This window comes from Babylonia areolata, chromosome 8 (assembly GCF_041734735.1).
Source record: "Babylonia areolata isolate BAREFJ2019XMU chromosome 8, ASM4173473v1, whole genome shotgun sequence".
In the NCBI taxonomy this organism is placed as follows: Eukaryota; Metazoa; Mollusca; class Gastropoda; order Neogastropoda; family Buccinidae; genus Babylonia; species Babylonia areolata.
In genome coordinates, this window is record NC_134883.1 from 9,951,813 (window position 1) to 9,967,772 (window position 15,960).

Genomic DNA, 15,960 nt, shown 5'->3' on the forward strand with positions numbered 1-15,960 from the left:
TTTGAAACGTGCCAAATAGGTACTCGTGCTTAGTCCAGTTGTACACAACCGATCGGAATTTGCTTGATCCAAAATGGCATCAGAAGGACCACCAAAGGCAAAAAAGCAGAAGGTTGACCTTCCTACTGAGAGTGGCGATGCTAGCGACAGCGAAGACGGGAATGACAAGGAAACACAGACTGCTCTTGAAGCCATTGATGGCATCCAAAACGAAATTGACGTGCTCAACGAAAAAGCAAGCGTAGAGATACTGGAAGTGGAACAAAAGTACAACAAACTTAGAAAACCATATTATGACAAAAGGAATGTAATCATCGAACGTATTCCGAATTTTTGGCTCTTATCTGTATCCTTTCGACCATTTTTATTAATCATCATTGGTGCCTTGTTGTTTATTCATAATATATATTTCAGAAATATCTCGATGGAATGGTAAACACTAATATCTCAGCATGTCAAGAGTTGTTAGTGTCTATGATGGAGGCTAAGTTTGTCTTTAAAAAAAATATTTAAAAAAGAGGGGGTGTGGGGGGGCATGCTGTTCTGCCCGTATCACACTTAGAATTTATTACTGATTTGTAGAAGTGGTAATTGGTACAGTGGTAGCAAGACTCCTTATTAGTGATAGTAGCAGCAAATGTAAACGAAGAAAAGAAAAAAAATCTTTATAACAGAACTACACCTTAGAGAAATATGTTTAAAAAAAAAAAGAAGAAAAAAAAAGAAAGACCAAGTGTTGAGACCAAGTGTGCACATGAGTATACTTGCATAATTATAGTGCTTCCAGAGAAAATGAGAGTTTTGTCAGTTGTGTAAAACTATCATCAATGTGCTTAGTGTTGCATGGTCTTGAAAAGACTGGAGAATGCCAATGGGAAGAAGACAGATTACAAGAAAAAGAAAAAAACAAAAGACTGTAAAAAGACAAACATAAATTTTTAAAAATATAACAGGAGGAAAATTATGGTGTAAAAGAGGGAGGAAAAAGTCTTCTGTGGATGCTGAGACTGTCATAAATTTGTAGAACTTATAAGCATCCTCTGATATCTTCTAAAAATTAAAAAAAATCCTCAGATTTCTAAATAAATTTAAAAAATTAAAAAATTAAAAAACAAAAAAACAAAAAAAACATCTTCAGTGATCATGTTTTGGGGAGTTCCAACAAAGCTTTCAACTCTAAATCTGACCAGAGTTGTGAAAATCATAATGCTTGCACTTACTTGGGGCAGTCGAACAATGATTAAGCTTATGCATAGGAATTTGTAATACAAATTACATTCAGCTGATTGTTTTCTGTTATATATATATATATATATATATATTTGTATAGATACATATATATATATATATATATTTATATGTATACATATATATATATAATATGCTGGTATTTGTGTTCAGCATTGTAGCAAGAACAGTACAAGTCTGTAAACAGTTATTGGGTTATGTCCCTTGACTTGTCAGTTGTTGAACCACCCTCAGGTTTCAACTGTTGTGAAGCAGGAGGACAAAGAGTGCCTTAAATCTCTCAACAAGGTGAGGAGTTAAACAGTTCCAAAACTTGTATAAATCTGTCATGCATGTCTTAATTTCTGCTTGTTCTTGAATGTCAGTGATTATCATAATATAATGATATTATTTACATGTTTTTTTAGTTTCAAATTGAATCTATGTATGATGATTTACATATTTGTGATAGTCTTTTATCATGAGTACAGAATGAAGTCAGATTAGTTTTTTGCTTATTGATATATCATCTGTTTATTATTAAACCCCATTCTGTATGATTATGATTTGTGACTGGGATGGTGGATCAGGCTGGAATGATACAGATTAATTGGGCTTTAAATATCCACTGATTTGTTAGGTTGAGCAGAACTTCTTGTGGATCAGTGCCAGTATAACCAGCACTTATCTGCTAGACCACTTTATTTTTTCATAGAATCAATGAGAAAAGTCAGTATTTTTTTGTGATGACTACCAGAATATTTGAGAAACGATAACATTAGTGCTGTTCACACTATATCACAGACAAATTCTTATCACCATGAAACAGGTAAAGGAAGTTAATCCCTGATTCCATGATTGGTCAGATACAGACACTTTCATCATTAATTTTGTTGAAATCTGCTCTATATTAACCTTTTTTTTTCTTTTTTTTTTCAGCAGAACACAAACGTATTGATGGTTAATATTTTATGTCATGGTGTACATTTGTACTGTAGGGCAGGTGGGAATTTATCAATGTTTGTCCACAGGTGGAAGTGGAAGAGTTTGACGACATCAAGTCAGGTTATAAACTGAGCTTCAGTTTCAAGCCAAATCCATATTTCACCAATGACGTCTTGTGTAAGGAGTTTCATCTGGCTCAAACAGGTAAGGAAATTTCTTGTCGCTATTTACTTATATAGGTTTATCTGTTTTTATTCTATATTCTTTGATGAATTCTCGTTATTTAAAAAAAAAAAGAAATCTCCCTGGTATTATGCTGAGATTATTCAGCCATAAAATTCATTTAGGTTTTCCCAGACTACATTGAAATTTTGACATTCACACACACACACACACACACACACACACACACGCACACAACACACACATGTATGAACACAAGCACGCAAGCGTACACACACACACACACACAAAGTGTACTCAAAGCAGATTGAGCAAACTTTTTTAAACAGATGCTTTCATTATTGGTCATGGATTAGTAGTTCATTGTTAATTTTTGTTGAGACCCAGGGTGATAATGGTTTACATATTTGGCTCCAGGGCCAGTACATTGAGATGGTCTGATGTAGCAGCTCTTGAAGTTGAACTCAGAACAGGCAACAAATAAGTGGTAACAGGAAAAGCAAGGGTCTTGAAGATTGACTCAGTCAATCATAACTTACTAGTCATTTATAGTTTAAAAAGGAGAGCAAACTTTGTTGAGTGAATTTGTGCCAGGGCTTTTTGCAGCTTCCTCTTTTTTTCTTCTTTTTTCTTTTTTTTATATAAACATTTGGCCTGCTGTTTGAGCAGCAGCCTACCACCACAGTTTCATACTGCTGTGTGTCTTTTGATATCAGATACACATGTGTACATCTGATGAATACATGCATACTTTTTGGAGTTAGTTGTTAAGAAATGATTCAGGCTGGTACGCAATGCACTTCTTGAGATTGAAGGGTGGATTACCTTCCTTGAATTTTTATTTATTTTATTTTATTTTATTTATTTTTATTCTGCAGTTTTTTCTACACCACTGAGAGGAAAGGAAATGTCATGATTTTTATCTTCTTTCAATTTTTGTTAAGCATTTTTACTGTTCTTCCCAACCAGGACTGATTCTTGGATAATCGAAATGGATGTGTTGGCCAAATCATGGCTTATTTATTTTATAATTGTCTCTTTATCAGTTTATGTACATTACTGGCATAATTCAGTACATGTATATTATTGCATGTTAGCACACACCACATTATCAATCCATCAATCAATCAGTCACTTTATTGCCTGATACAGAGTACAGAAATTCGCCTTTAGGCTCGTCGTAAAGAAAATAAACCCTTATTTTAACTTTTAAAAATGAAAACATATATTCTATGATTTAAATTAAAACACACACACGAACATGGCGAGAGATGGTTGGGAGTGAGGGATGGAAGGGCATTGCACCATCATCACAGTAGACTTGTTAACAATATATATATGAAGGTTCGACATACAAATACATTAGTAAATAAGTCTTTATCATAAATTAAACTTGGTTATAAATACATATATAACAAGGAACCTTTAAAAAATGTACTCTCACTCAGTCACACACACAGACATACACGCACATGCACGCACGCGCACACACACACACACACACACACACACACACACACATCCAGGGCCACAATGCAAGTTTAAGGACAAATCGCAAATTAAGACCATTTCATATGTAGAATAGTAAATTATTCATATGATTCAATGCTAAAATAAATGAATAAATCACTTCATTTATTGGATAATCCGATTAAGGCACACAAAATCTAGATACAGATCACAGGCATGCAAATAAAAGATTAATTTTTTAGGTAATAAGATAATCAAATATAAATCACACTGTACGACAGTTGAGTATAGTCAGTGCAAAGAGGTGTCTAAAAGAGATACCACTGTAGGAATGAAAGATTTTTTAAATATGTTTTTCTTTGCTAGCGGCATTTTATATCACCGACCAGAGGGAAGCATTTCAAAACAGGGGTACAGGGGGTGAGAGCAGTCATTTGTAATTTGGGCAGCCTTCCGCCTCATTGCCTGGTGGGAAAGATCATCTAAGGACAGTTGTTTAGTTCCGGTAATTTTGCCAGCCATGTTCACAGTTCAAGCTAGCCGTCTTCTGTTTTTCATACTGATACTTCCATACCAAGAAACAACATTAAAGATTAAAATGCTTTCGATAAGACTTCTGTAGATGTTATGTAGTGTATCTGGACTAACATCAAAAGCTCAAAGCTTCCTCAACAGATACACATGTTGATTGGCTTTCTTTTAATGAGCACATAACATGGTAGTAAACTTTACTATCATATCTATGTGCTCATTAAAACTAAAAGAAAGTTTGTTGTCAATTATTGTATTTAAGTATTTGAAAGATTGTACAACTTCCACATGATCATCGTTTAATGTCAAGGGTGCAAAACTGTTATCTGACTTCCTTCTATGACTAATTCCTTTGTTTTACCAAAATTCATTTCTAAGTAGCTGTCTCGCCACCATGTACTAAGAACAGAAATTTGAGTAAATTATGTAGCTAAGGAGTCCTCTGCAAATTTAAAAAGTGATGTAAAAACAGTTTGACATCTCATAGTCATATGGTCAGTGTAGATGAAAAATAGTGTGGGAGACAGGACGCACTCCTGTGGAGCCCCTGCGTTGAGTACAATCTCATCTGACAAGCAGCCATCACACACACGCTGTGGTCTATCCTTTAAAAAAATCAAGCAAAAGTCACAGAAAGCAAGTCACAGAACACACAGAAAACGATGACAGCGAAAATGCAATGTCCTGCCATGTTCACACAACTCCTTGTACACTCACAGGAATAAAGAGCAGCTACATCCACTGAAAAACGACAAAAAAATAAGACGACACAACAAGCCTGGGGTTGATGAACAGAGTTGCGCCCCCTTATTCTGTAAATGCATTGATTAATGACAATATCTAATCTGTTATGTTCCATCTCTCCGATAAATTGATTGATAATGATATTATTATGCAATCTTCTGTTGTGTTATTTCCCATTTGTCCTATATATACTGATTAATAACAGTGTCTCATCTTCTGTGATGTCATTTTCCATTAACTATCTGTGATACAATGCTGGTTTGCAGGGGACCCCAAATCAAAGTCAACAGCGATTGACTGGAAAGATGGAATGGACCTCACAGAAGAGGACAGAAAAGCTGGGTCTGCCCAGGCAATGAAAAAGAGAGGAGCTGCAAAGGCCAGTTTCTTCACATGGTTCCTTGACAATAAAAACCCTTCTTTGGACGGTATTGCAGAAGTAGGTGTTCCTTTTTTCTATTTTCTTAATTTTTAAAGATATATTTTACCAGCTGGTCCTTTGGAATGAGTTATTGGCTTTTGTGTTAATTTGTTTTTGTTTATTTGTCTGTGTAGAAACAGCTTCTTCTCTGGGAACAAGAACTGAAGAAGGGCTGCATTTGTAGTGTACTATAGTTTTGTCTATTTGTCAAATGATGTTATTTTGAAATTTTATTTATTATAATGGGAAATTTCTGTGTTTAACCCATTTAGTGCTGCAAGGAATACTGCCTGTGCAATTTTCCCTGCCTGGCAGGTTTTAACTCTATAGCAGTAATTTGAAAAAATAATTTTCAAACGAAAAAAATTACCTCACCTATCAGTTGTCACCATGACTGCAAGATTGTTCTGAATATCATCAGTATCTAAATCACTGTATTTGCCTTGGGACAGCGAACCCATTGCTGAATAGTGAAACATGACTTTCTCACCATGATTACAAACAAAACTTGCAAAATGTGCTTGAAACTTTTGCAAACTTCCCTTAAAACCTTGTCAGTGACTGAGTTATGTCCCTTCCCTACTTTTTTTTTCCACATTATTGTTTTGGAACCAATTTGATTAATTGGGATTTGATCCCTAAGCATTACCTAGGGGTTTGGGCAAAAATATGCACAAAAATGCCCATGCAGTGCAGTTATTGTATCCACATTTTGTTTCCTGTATGTCCTGTTTATTTAGAGTTTTGAAAGTTCAGTTGATTGGGATTTGATGCTGGGACATTACTCAGTGATATGGGCGAAAATATGTGCAAGGCTGCCCGAACAGTGTAGAACTGATATCCACATTTTGTTTCCTGTGTGTCTGTCATTTCATGTTGAGTTTTAAACACTTAGCTTGGCTGCAGGGACTGAGTGATAGTGATTAGTGCGTTAGATTTCCATGTCAGTGACAACTGCATGGTGAGTAACGGGTAAAGATTTTTCCTGTGTAAGTATACACACATCTTGTAAGATCAGGAAGAAGAAGGATATGAATAAAGTCAAGTTTCCAACATACTGACATAGATTTCCATGTCAGTGACAACTGCATGGTGAGTAACAGGTAAAGATTTTTCCTGTGTCAAGCATACACACATCTTGTAAGATAAAGAAGAAAAAGGAAATAAATAAAGTCAAGTTTCCAGCATACTGACATGGAAGCTTTTACATTGATCCAGGAAATGTGGGCACATATAATCAGGCAGGTGATCTGCATTTTGCATCCACAAATAAGGCATAATTCAATTGTTCTTGAATTTTTCACTCTTAGAGTTTTTTGTACCAAAATTTTCTTGTATTTCACTACATGTAACAAGAGTAGAAGACAGAACATCGAATATTTGTTTATGTTATGTATCTCTATTTTGATCTTTTATTTTCCAGATGATTAAAGATGACTTGTGGCCAAACCCCCTTGCCTACTACTTGGGAGAGAAAGATTATAAGAACGGCATGGAGTAAGTACTGATTTTAGTTATTGTCTGAATAATAATGTAGCAAATATTGTGATAGTTTATTACATGATTTCATAGAATTAAATTAGTTGACTAAGCATTTGACTTTGAGAAAAAACTTTCTTGAATGCCAGCATTTGTAAGTTCAACACCGCTAAATTCTAATTGTGGGCTAGTGGATTACTAGGCTTGAGGAAGCCCAGAACAATGCTGCTTGTCTTGTTTTTCATTCCTCTAAATTTGATCATGTCTCTCTTCTCCTTCATGCTTTACACTGGCTCCCAGTACAAGAAAGAATTACTTACAAAGTTGTCTCTTTGTTTCAAGTCCATTTGAGGCTTCTGGTCCTCAGTATCTTTCTGATCTCATTCATCTTTACATACCCTCTCACCAACTCCGCTCTTCGTCTGACACCCGTATGCTTAGGACCCCCCCAGCTCGAACCAAAACATGGCCAATGCGATTTTTCATACCAAACCCCCTTTCTTTGGAATCAACTTCCTCAGCCTCTCTGTCACTCATCTACGCTGCAGTCTTTCAAATCCAGTCTGAAGACCCACTTTCACCCCTCCTGAATAATTCTCAACAGCTCATCCCTTTCCAGTATGAACTAAAATGACTATTAGTGAGTGAGTTTTGATAGTTTCAATGATTGTGTACTACTTACGATTGTGTGCTATGACGTGTGTGTGTGTGTGTGCATGTGCTTGTGTGTGAGGGAGGGATGGATAATTTTTAATAATGTTTGGTATCTTGTGTTCAATATTTCTTTTTTGATATTTACATTTGTATTCTATTTGTAAACGCCTAGGGCTTATTTTCAAGATTAGGCGTAAATGCTCATAATAATAATAAGAATAAGAATAATAAAGCACCAGTCTGTAGAGCGACAAGATCTTATTTCTGTGTTTCAGGTTTTACCTGCCCAAGTTTTTTCACTCCCCCAGCTAGACTTTATGTAGGATTATGGGTGTTTGTAATTTGGATCATAAAATAAAATGATGCCTCCATGCACCATGCACTTTGCACAGTTGAACTTGAAAGAACCAGTGGTAACAATCTTCATGTTTGGTATATATTAAAAAAAAATCTTAGTATGTCAAATTTTAGGTAGTATTGTGTCAAATGATAAATGTTTGACTTTCCATGTACCCCTAGCTGTTTCGCTTCATATGAATTCTATTTCTTGTCTTGATTAAACCATGTTTGTGTAGCTGAAATGAAATACTTGATAGGAATCAGTTTCCAAGGTTGTCTTCTTTGTTGTCTTTGCTGTCTTGCTATATGTGGAGCACAGGGCTTTCACAGTCATCATCCTTGGTTTTCATATGGATGTGAACAAAATGTCAGTGAATTCAGTAGGTGTAAATACATTATCATTTAATAATGATGATAATGATATATAGAAGTTATGTGGCGTAAACTCCCAGGGCTCTAAACACCTCACATGAAACATCTACATCTACCGTAGTACACAGTAACATAACACAGCACATGAAAGAAAACCAAAAAAAAACCCCACATGTATACTATACACACCAGGACAGTACTACAAATTACACATGAACAATTGCATACACACGCATGCATGCAGGCAATGTGCCTAGCACACACGCACACAACCACTCACAAGCACACACACACTACATGGTGATATCAATAGAGAAAGAAAAAATGGCATGAGTGTATTAAAGAACATAGTTTTACTTATTACTTGGCAGAACAATATGTTTGAATTACCTACTTCTCACTGGTCACTGCTGTACTGTCAAAAAATAGCAGGACAAGAAAATATTTGAGAATAATTTATTGGTCAAATAAACGGCAGCATGTCATTCATTGAGGAGGAAGGGGGTAGTTCCTTGTTTATGGACTTCAGTTTAGCTTAGAGTTAGACACTTTTTGTATGACTTGAAATTGATTTTAATTTTTGAAAAGAACGTTGGAAATAATTTCAAGAATAAGCATGAGGCTGAGGGAAAATACTCCAGTGGTAATAAAATGCTTCCTATGGTCATGGAAAAGTCATACCTGAAAATTATGGAATTGTGTGTTTTGGGGTTGTTTTTTTTTTTGTTTGTTTTTTTGTGGGGGGTTGTTTTTTGTTTGTTCAGAATTTTTTTTTTTTAATCCTTTTTTTTTTCTTTTGTTCAGAATTTTAAAAAAAAATTGAAGTTGGCAAATGTATGAAATATTTGGTGTTTAAAAAAAGAAAAAAATACTGAACTGAAACAAAAATGTTTTGTCCATTTCCAGTGACAGTGATGACGACGACGATGAGCTTGATGAATCTGTTGTGGTGGTAGAAGATGATGACGATGAAGGTCAGTCACATGTATTGAAAATCATGTATACACATGTGTACAGGCTTTTTTTTCTAAAATTTTTTGTTTCTGATTGTCACCCAGTGTATTTCATATTAGCACATATTGACATGTCTCAATTAATAGATCAAGAGCAGTGCATTTTGGTTACGCTTTTTTTACAGTTTTGTGCCTGATCATGTGAGAGAATGTGCAGATGTGATAGATGTTAATTCATACCCCCACTCCTCCCCCTCCCTTCCCCCACTTCCCCTAAAAAAAGCAAAATGATGGGGTGAAAAAAGCGCAGATTAAAGGGAGAGAATTCTTCAATGATTGACTGGGAGAATGAATGTGTTGGTTTGTTATGCTGTGTGATGATCTTGATTCAGTGTGTCCGTGCGGGTGTAAGTGTGTGTATGCATGTTAGAATTTGGTGGTCTTTTTTTTTTTTTTTTTGCTGCCCCCTCATCTGCACCATTTCAGTGGCATACCCACACCGCTCATTCTGATCCCCAATACACGACGGCTGCAGTGATTGAATGGTTAGAGCGCTGGATTTTCACCTGAGTTTCCTGAGTTCAGTCCCTGGTTTCGGTGCACCTGGTGGGTTAAGGGTGGAGATTTTTCCAATCTCCCAGGTCAGTAAATGTGCAGACCTGCTGGTGTCTGAATCCCACATGCTGAAGATCAAATACACACGTTTAATATCCTGTAATCCATGTCAGTGTTCATCAATTATAGAAACAAGAACATACCTAGCATGCACACCCCGTAAAACGGAATATGGCTGCCTAAATGGTGGGATAGGTATGGTTATATATAACACGTAAAAGCCCACTTGTACATGTACAAGTAAAGGTGGGAGTTGTGACCTACAAATGCAGAAGAATCCCCCTTACTCGGCTGCATCCAGGTTTGTCTGTTGCTGTCTTAGTGTTGGAAGTCCTCAGGGTGCTATGGCTCTTATAAAAAAATTTTTCCACATTTGGACTGTTCAATACCAACAGCAATTTCACATACAGACACACAAACAGTAGTTATACTTTTTGGTATATCAATTTTTCAGTGATGTCCCTGTAATGAATTTGGTCACTTTGTTTTTGTGATGATTATTTTTCAGCCACTGTGACTTTGCACAGTGTGTATACAATATAATGACATTGTTCAGCAAAAATAAAAACAATTTCATTTTTATTTTCAAATATGTTTCAGACGAGGATGAAGAAGTCTATGAAGTTGAAGATGAAGATGATGAAGAACTGGATACAACTGGTATGTATCTTGTATCAAGATGTGTGTATGTATGTTGGTATGTGTGTGTGTGTGTGTATGTATGTGAGACAACTTCATTTTAATGGGAACTTTTAGAAATATTTTTTTATTTGTAAACGGAGATAACTTTTGCAACAATATTGTGATAACAGTAGGCTCAATGTCCTGGTTCACCTAAATCTAAAACAGCATATACTACATGAGAAGTTGTGGAGAATGACATTTGTACTCTTGACTCCGTATGAAATTGGGCCCAAACAAACAGAAACAAGTGTGTGACATGAGCAACTGTACTGGGTAAGGAAACTAAATTTATCTGTGTGCCATTCATCTCCTCTGTTCTCCTTCCCTCTGTTGTGTTTTCATGATTCTTGCAACAGCAGGAAGAATATGACATTTTGCTAATTGAATATTGAATGTGCAGTGATTCCTAGTCCCTCTGATATTTATGAAAATTCATAATCTGGTAGGATTCTTTTTTTTTTTTTTTTTTTTTTTCATAATTAAAAAAGAAATATTGTGCCTCAACTGTTCTTTTGAAAGGATATCTTAGAGAAAAAACATTCTATGTTCAGTTTATTTTATTTGTTGTTTATAATCGGAAGTATTGATGATCAGTGTATTGATCTGTCTGGCAGGGGATGTGGAAGTGATTGAGGAAGATGAAGTGGAAGCTGAGGATGAGGATGATGAAGAAGATGTGGAGGAGATTGAGGGTTCCAGAGAAGAGGAGGGTGATGACGATGCCGGTGGCAAGGACAAAAGCATGGAGGATGAGGATGAAGACAGCCTTCTGAAAGACGATGAGACTGAAGCTGTGTGAGGCTATACAGTAAAGAGTGACAGGTCATGTTTGTTCATCAGTTTTCAGATTCACAGTCGTTCCTCCTCTGTGCTCATTTGAACAGGTTTTCAAGAGAGGTGTTTTGGGTGATCATGGAGTCTGTATATCGCTGTGTGAGGGTGGGTTTTTTTGTTGTTTTTTTGTGGGTTTTTTTAATGACTTAATCACGTTTCATGTTTTCTATTATCCAAGGACCTGTAATTTCATTTCCATGACCTAAATTAAGAGATCAGCAGAAACAAAGAGGCAGCAGACAAAGGCCCCGTTTGTCTCTGTGGTGCTGTAGTGAGCAGGCCAGTTTATCATCCCTTTCTTTGATGCCGCTCACCCAGCTGCTTTTCTGTGCGTGCCAGTCCCGGTGGAACAGTCTGTCCACGGTGCCTTTGGGCTTGTTTTGGTGATACAGCTGAGCCAGACCAACTTGCATGGCGAGAAGTTGATTTTTTGGGAGGGGAGGTTTGTGGGTAAGGGATCTCTTCCTCCTGTGATCATACTGACCATGGCATCGTAGTGAGCATGCACATGCTGGTTTTGTTTGTCATGTGTATGAACTGTGTTGAGTCTGTGTTGGGAAGGCATCTGGGAGGTTTCCTGTATCTTAATTCGAATGGCCATCCTGGCTGTTTTTCTTTTTGTTCCCCCCAAATCCAGCAGTGTGCTTTGTTCTCATGTCACAGCATACATTTAACATTTGGTGTGAAAGACAGGGAAATGGACTTTGTGAATTATCAGTAACTTTTGATTTTAACATGTGAAAAAGCAGTAAATTTCCTTTCTAAAGTTGTGAAGTGATTTCTCTCTCTCTCTTTCTCACCCCCATTGATTTATGTGCTTTATGTGTTCATTTATTATGATTTTACATTAATTTCATTAGTGAAACCATTTTGATTCTGTGTGAAAGAGTAAGTATAAAAGGGGAGTAGGAAGAAAAAACCAGAGGAAGAGGTTTTAGGTGAAACACACAGCAAAAAAAAAAAAAAAAAGAAAAAGAAAAAAGTCCTATTCTTCTCTTCATGTGTGGCTAAGCAAATCTGCCAGCAGAGTGGCAAATGGTGTTGGTTTAACTGAAATGGCAGCTGTTGCTGGTTCTGTTTTGTATTTCCATGTCAGTTTGGATGTTAAGTTTTGTTTAATTAAACAAAGAAGGGTTGTCAGGCACTTGTTGCAATATGTTCACTAATTATCATTTCAGTTTTTTTTTTGGTGTGTTTGTGTCATCCAGCAGTTTAGTATAATATTGTGCTTACAGTTTTATGTACCTAGTCTTCAGAGGCAGCTAAAATGCTTTGTGCGTGGCTGTGTGTTTGTGTGCATGGTATGTGTGTAAGGTCTCAACGTGTGTGTGTACCTTTTCACAGTGTTTGTAGTGTGAGTGTGGATGTGTTTGTGAATAAATGTTTTTGTGACCATATGGTTTTATCAATGTTCAAGCAACTGTACATTTGCTTGGAGACATATCTCCATTTGTGGCATGAAGTCTCTGTGTTTACTGGTGATCTTCTATTAATTGATGTATCACCATCTTTACAAATAGAAAATCTAACATTACAAAGAAAACTTCATGGCAGCTGGAAAAAAATAGTGTGTTGTCATTAGAGCAGAAGGTTTGTATTCATTACAGTTTACATATTTAAAAAAAAGTAATGCTTGATAAAGTTTCTTCGGATTATTAATGTTTTCAAAACACAGTTCTAATTGTGTGATGGGCAGGACCATTCACACGTTGTTTTTTTCCTAACTGGGCTCAGTGGTTGAAAAGAGAAAAGCTGGTTTTGTTTTTGTCATGCTGGGCATTTTTATGTTGGATAAAGAAACACAAAATTAACAGAATAATGCAAAATGACAGCATTATGATTCTTACATTTCAAGAGTATTTTGTATCCTTGATATGTCATAGATGGTTGTGTTGGTGTGAAAAGGCTCCTGGGAAAAGAAAAAAAGAAAATGTTCTTGTTGAGTGGGGGATTTGATGACTTATCCATTGAGTTATAGATCTGTTTGATGGTATGCTTTTGGTATCATTTTTGTTTTTTTGTCAAGTTTATTCATCCTCTGAATGGAGAGAGGAGGAAAAATGAACTTAAATGAATCCAGGTTTGATTGTGGACTTAAGATAGCATCTTGATTTTCAGCTTTATTGCTTGGAGATCACACTGAAACTGGATGTGCTCATCTGTTCTGGTCATTCAAATACTTACAAATCAAAACTGATTTGATGGATGATGGTCGGGTACTCGTAAATGTCATGTGTGTGTGGGTATGGTAAATCAGCATAAGGTCTCTATATGGTTTGACAACATTTGCAGAATGGCTCAGAAAGTAACAGGCAAGCACACACACATATACTGATACACACTCACATTTGAAAATGAAACATTATTAAAGTCATGCACATGCAGCATGAGCATGCATATACTTATAAATCAAAACTATTTCCAAAAAGTCTAATGTGACTTGCAGAAGTATTTATAGAACTTAGGCATTTTGAATGGTGTCTCTCTGAAGATGGAATATCTTCATGGCATGAAATCACACAATCATGTTTAGTTATGTGTAATGTTGACTGTTTTCATGTTTGGCATACAGAGGTTATTGCTCATATGTATGAGAGATTCTTTCTTCTTGTATCTTAATATCCTCAAATACCAACTATGTTTATTACATTACTATGAATCTATCTCTCTCTTGGACATGCCACCTGCTCTGTTTTAAATAAAATTTGCTATGGTCAAACGAATTTCGTTACACTGTTACACTTATGTTGAAAAAGTTAGAAAAAATAGTTGCCATAATATTTCTCTACAAACTAGATACCACTCAGTGCAGTGGACAATTCTGGAAAGTTGTTTTAGCAAATATTTGTGATGAGCAGCACTGCCACACAATACAGCTGTTTCAGAATGAAGAGGACAGCGACAGTGAAATATTTGGCATGAGCTCCTTGGATCAGAAGCAGAACAAATGATAAATAGCCCTTTCAGTATGACCACGTCTGTGTCTTTTGCACAGAATATATTAGTGTGCTTCTGACTAATGAGATTTACTACTGACACTCTGTCCAGAATATTACAAGTCTTGTGGGGTTGGTAGGTCTACTCTTTCGTAGCTTCTCTCTTTGTTTTCTTGTGTGTGTGTATGTGTGGTTTGCCCCTTAAATGTTATGATCATAACACATTTGTCAAGGACAAATCTTCAGTTTTCATCAAGACTCTGTACTTAATTCATATCTTTATTAAAACTGGAGCTAGACTTCACATATGTATGATTATGTCCTCAAGATATTAGCAGAAGAAAGTTGAATTATATACACTTTTCAAACTCAAGATATTGGGAGAAGAAAGTTGTATACACTCTTCCAAAAAAAATTTTTTTTTTCAGTTGGTTTGAACAATAAACATTTGAAAAATCATATCTTATTAGTATAATATCAGTGACTTTGATTTGAGATTTCCAACAAGTGGCTTTGTGTGTGTGTGCCTCAAGGTGTGTGCATGCACAGGTACATGTGTACATATGGGTATGTGTTGTGGCTATCAAAGATGTGTAATAGATTAATACTGTTGTCAGTTAAATGCTAATGCTTGCTGCTTTTTTTTTGTGTGTGTGTGTGTGTGTTTGTTGGGGGGGGGGGGGGTTGTGGTTTGTTTTTTGATAAATTTCAAAGCATAAAGTTGTTAAATATAATTATCTTCTGTTTTAATTTTATCTTAAAATTAGATTATCATAGCCCAGTAAATATGAAAATAGCAACTTAAATTGCTATGAAATGACAGTTGTCATTTTAAACTGAGTGATACAAATTGTGCAGATTCATGCCTAATTATCGAGCAATACTTTTTATTCTATTTACTGTTATTTATTTATTATTCTTTTGTACAAGCTCTTGTAGTCAGTTATAACTGCGGGAGGCAGTGAACACAAATTTTGAAATTTTGACACAAAGTTTGCGAAATGCTTAATCAAATACACTTCTTAATCTTATCAGTTTTACCGAGTAAAAGATGACTAAAAGTAAATCCTGACCAGTTGTATTACACATAATTATGTCTTCAAAACATATCTAGGGTCCAGAAAATAGTTACAGGTAACACTGGTATAAGATACGTCACCTTTCATAGTTATGTATTGTCTTGCCTGAATTGTTTTTTTCTTTTCTGTTTATATCAGCATGTTTGATGATAAAAAAAAGTTTATGTTTTAACATGAACACATTTTAGAAAGTTTGATTTATTCATAATTTAACATATTAAAAAAAAAGAGATGTAAATATGGACTCAAGTATTCAGCAATGAAAATAATATTCATAGAACTCGACATTTCAGGAGCTAGAACTTGCTGCCATGTCCATAGCCCTTCCCTCCCCCTCCATACCACCTTTATACTCCTTCCCCTCCCTACCCCCCAGCCCATCACATTTTTTGACACCCACATCATCATTCATCTCACTCCATATAAACCCAATGTGAGCCTGAAATGTACAGACATTTACTTATTTAACCTGGATGTCTGTAGGTAAGGAATTT

At 35.7% G+C, this 15,960-nt stretch overlaps 1 protein-coding gene across 1 annotated transcript; it reads left to right on the forward strand.

Moving 5' to 3' along the window:
• Positions 1-5: 5 nt before the first annotated feature.
• On the forward strand, positions 6-15,028 carry LOC143284531 (protein SET-like). The gene is made up of 8 exons (XM_076591242.1): positions 6-346; positions 1,465-1,536; positions 2,259-2,376; positions 5,367-5,539; positions 6,945-7,018; positions 9,272-9,339; positions 10,534-10,593; positions 11,232-15,028. Exons 1-8 carry the CDS (start codon positions 74-76, stop codon positions 11,414-11,416), a joined length of 1,023 nt encoding a protein of 340 aa, XP_076447357.1. The 5' UTR covers positions 6-73; the 3' UTR covers positions 11,417-15,028.
• The last annotated feature ends 932 nt before the right edge of the window (positions 15,029-15,960 follow it).

Excerpts from the sequence above, each read along its gene's own strand:
- LOC143284531 (XM_076591242.1), top strand. The coding sequence starts at position 74 with ATGGCATCAGAAGGACCACCAAAGGCAAAAAAGCAGAAGGTTGACCTT. Across the intron at positions 2,377-5,366 it reads GTTTCATCTGGCTCAAACAG|GGGACCCCAAATCAAAGTCA; the intron begins GTAAGGAAATTT and ends GCTGGTTTGCAG. Across the intron at positions 9,340-10,533 it reads AGAAGATGATGACGATGAAG|ACGAGGATGAAGAAGTCTAT; the intron begins GTCAGTCACATG and ends AATATGTTTCAG.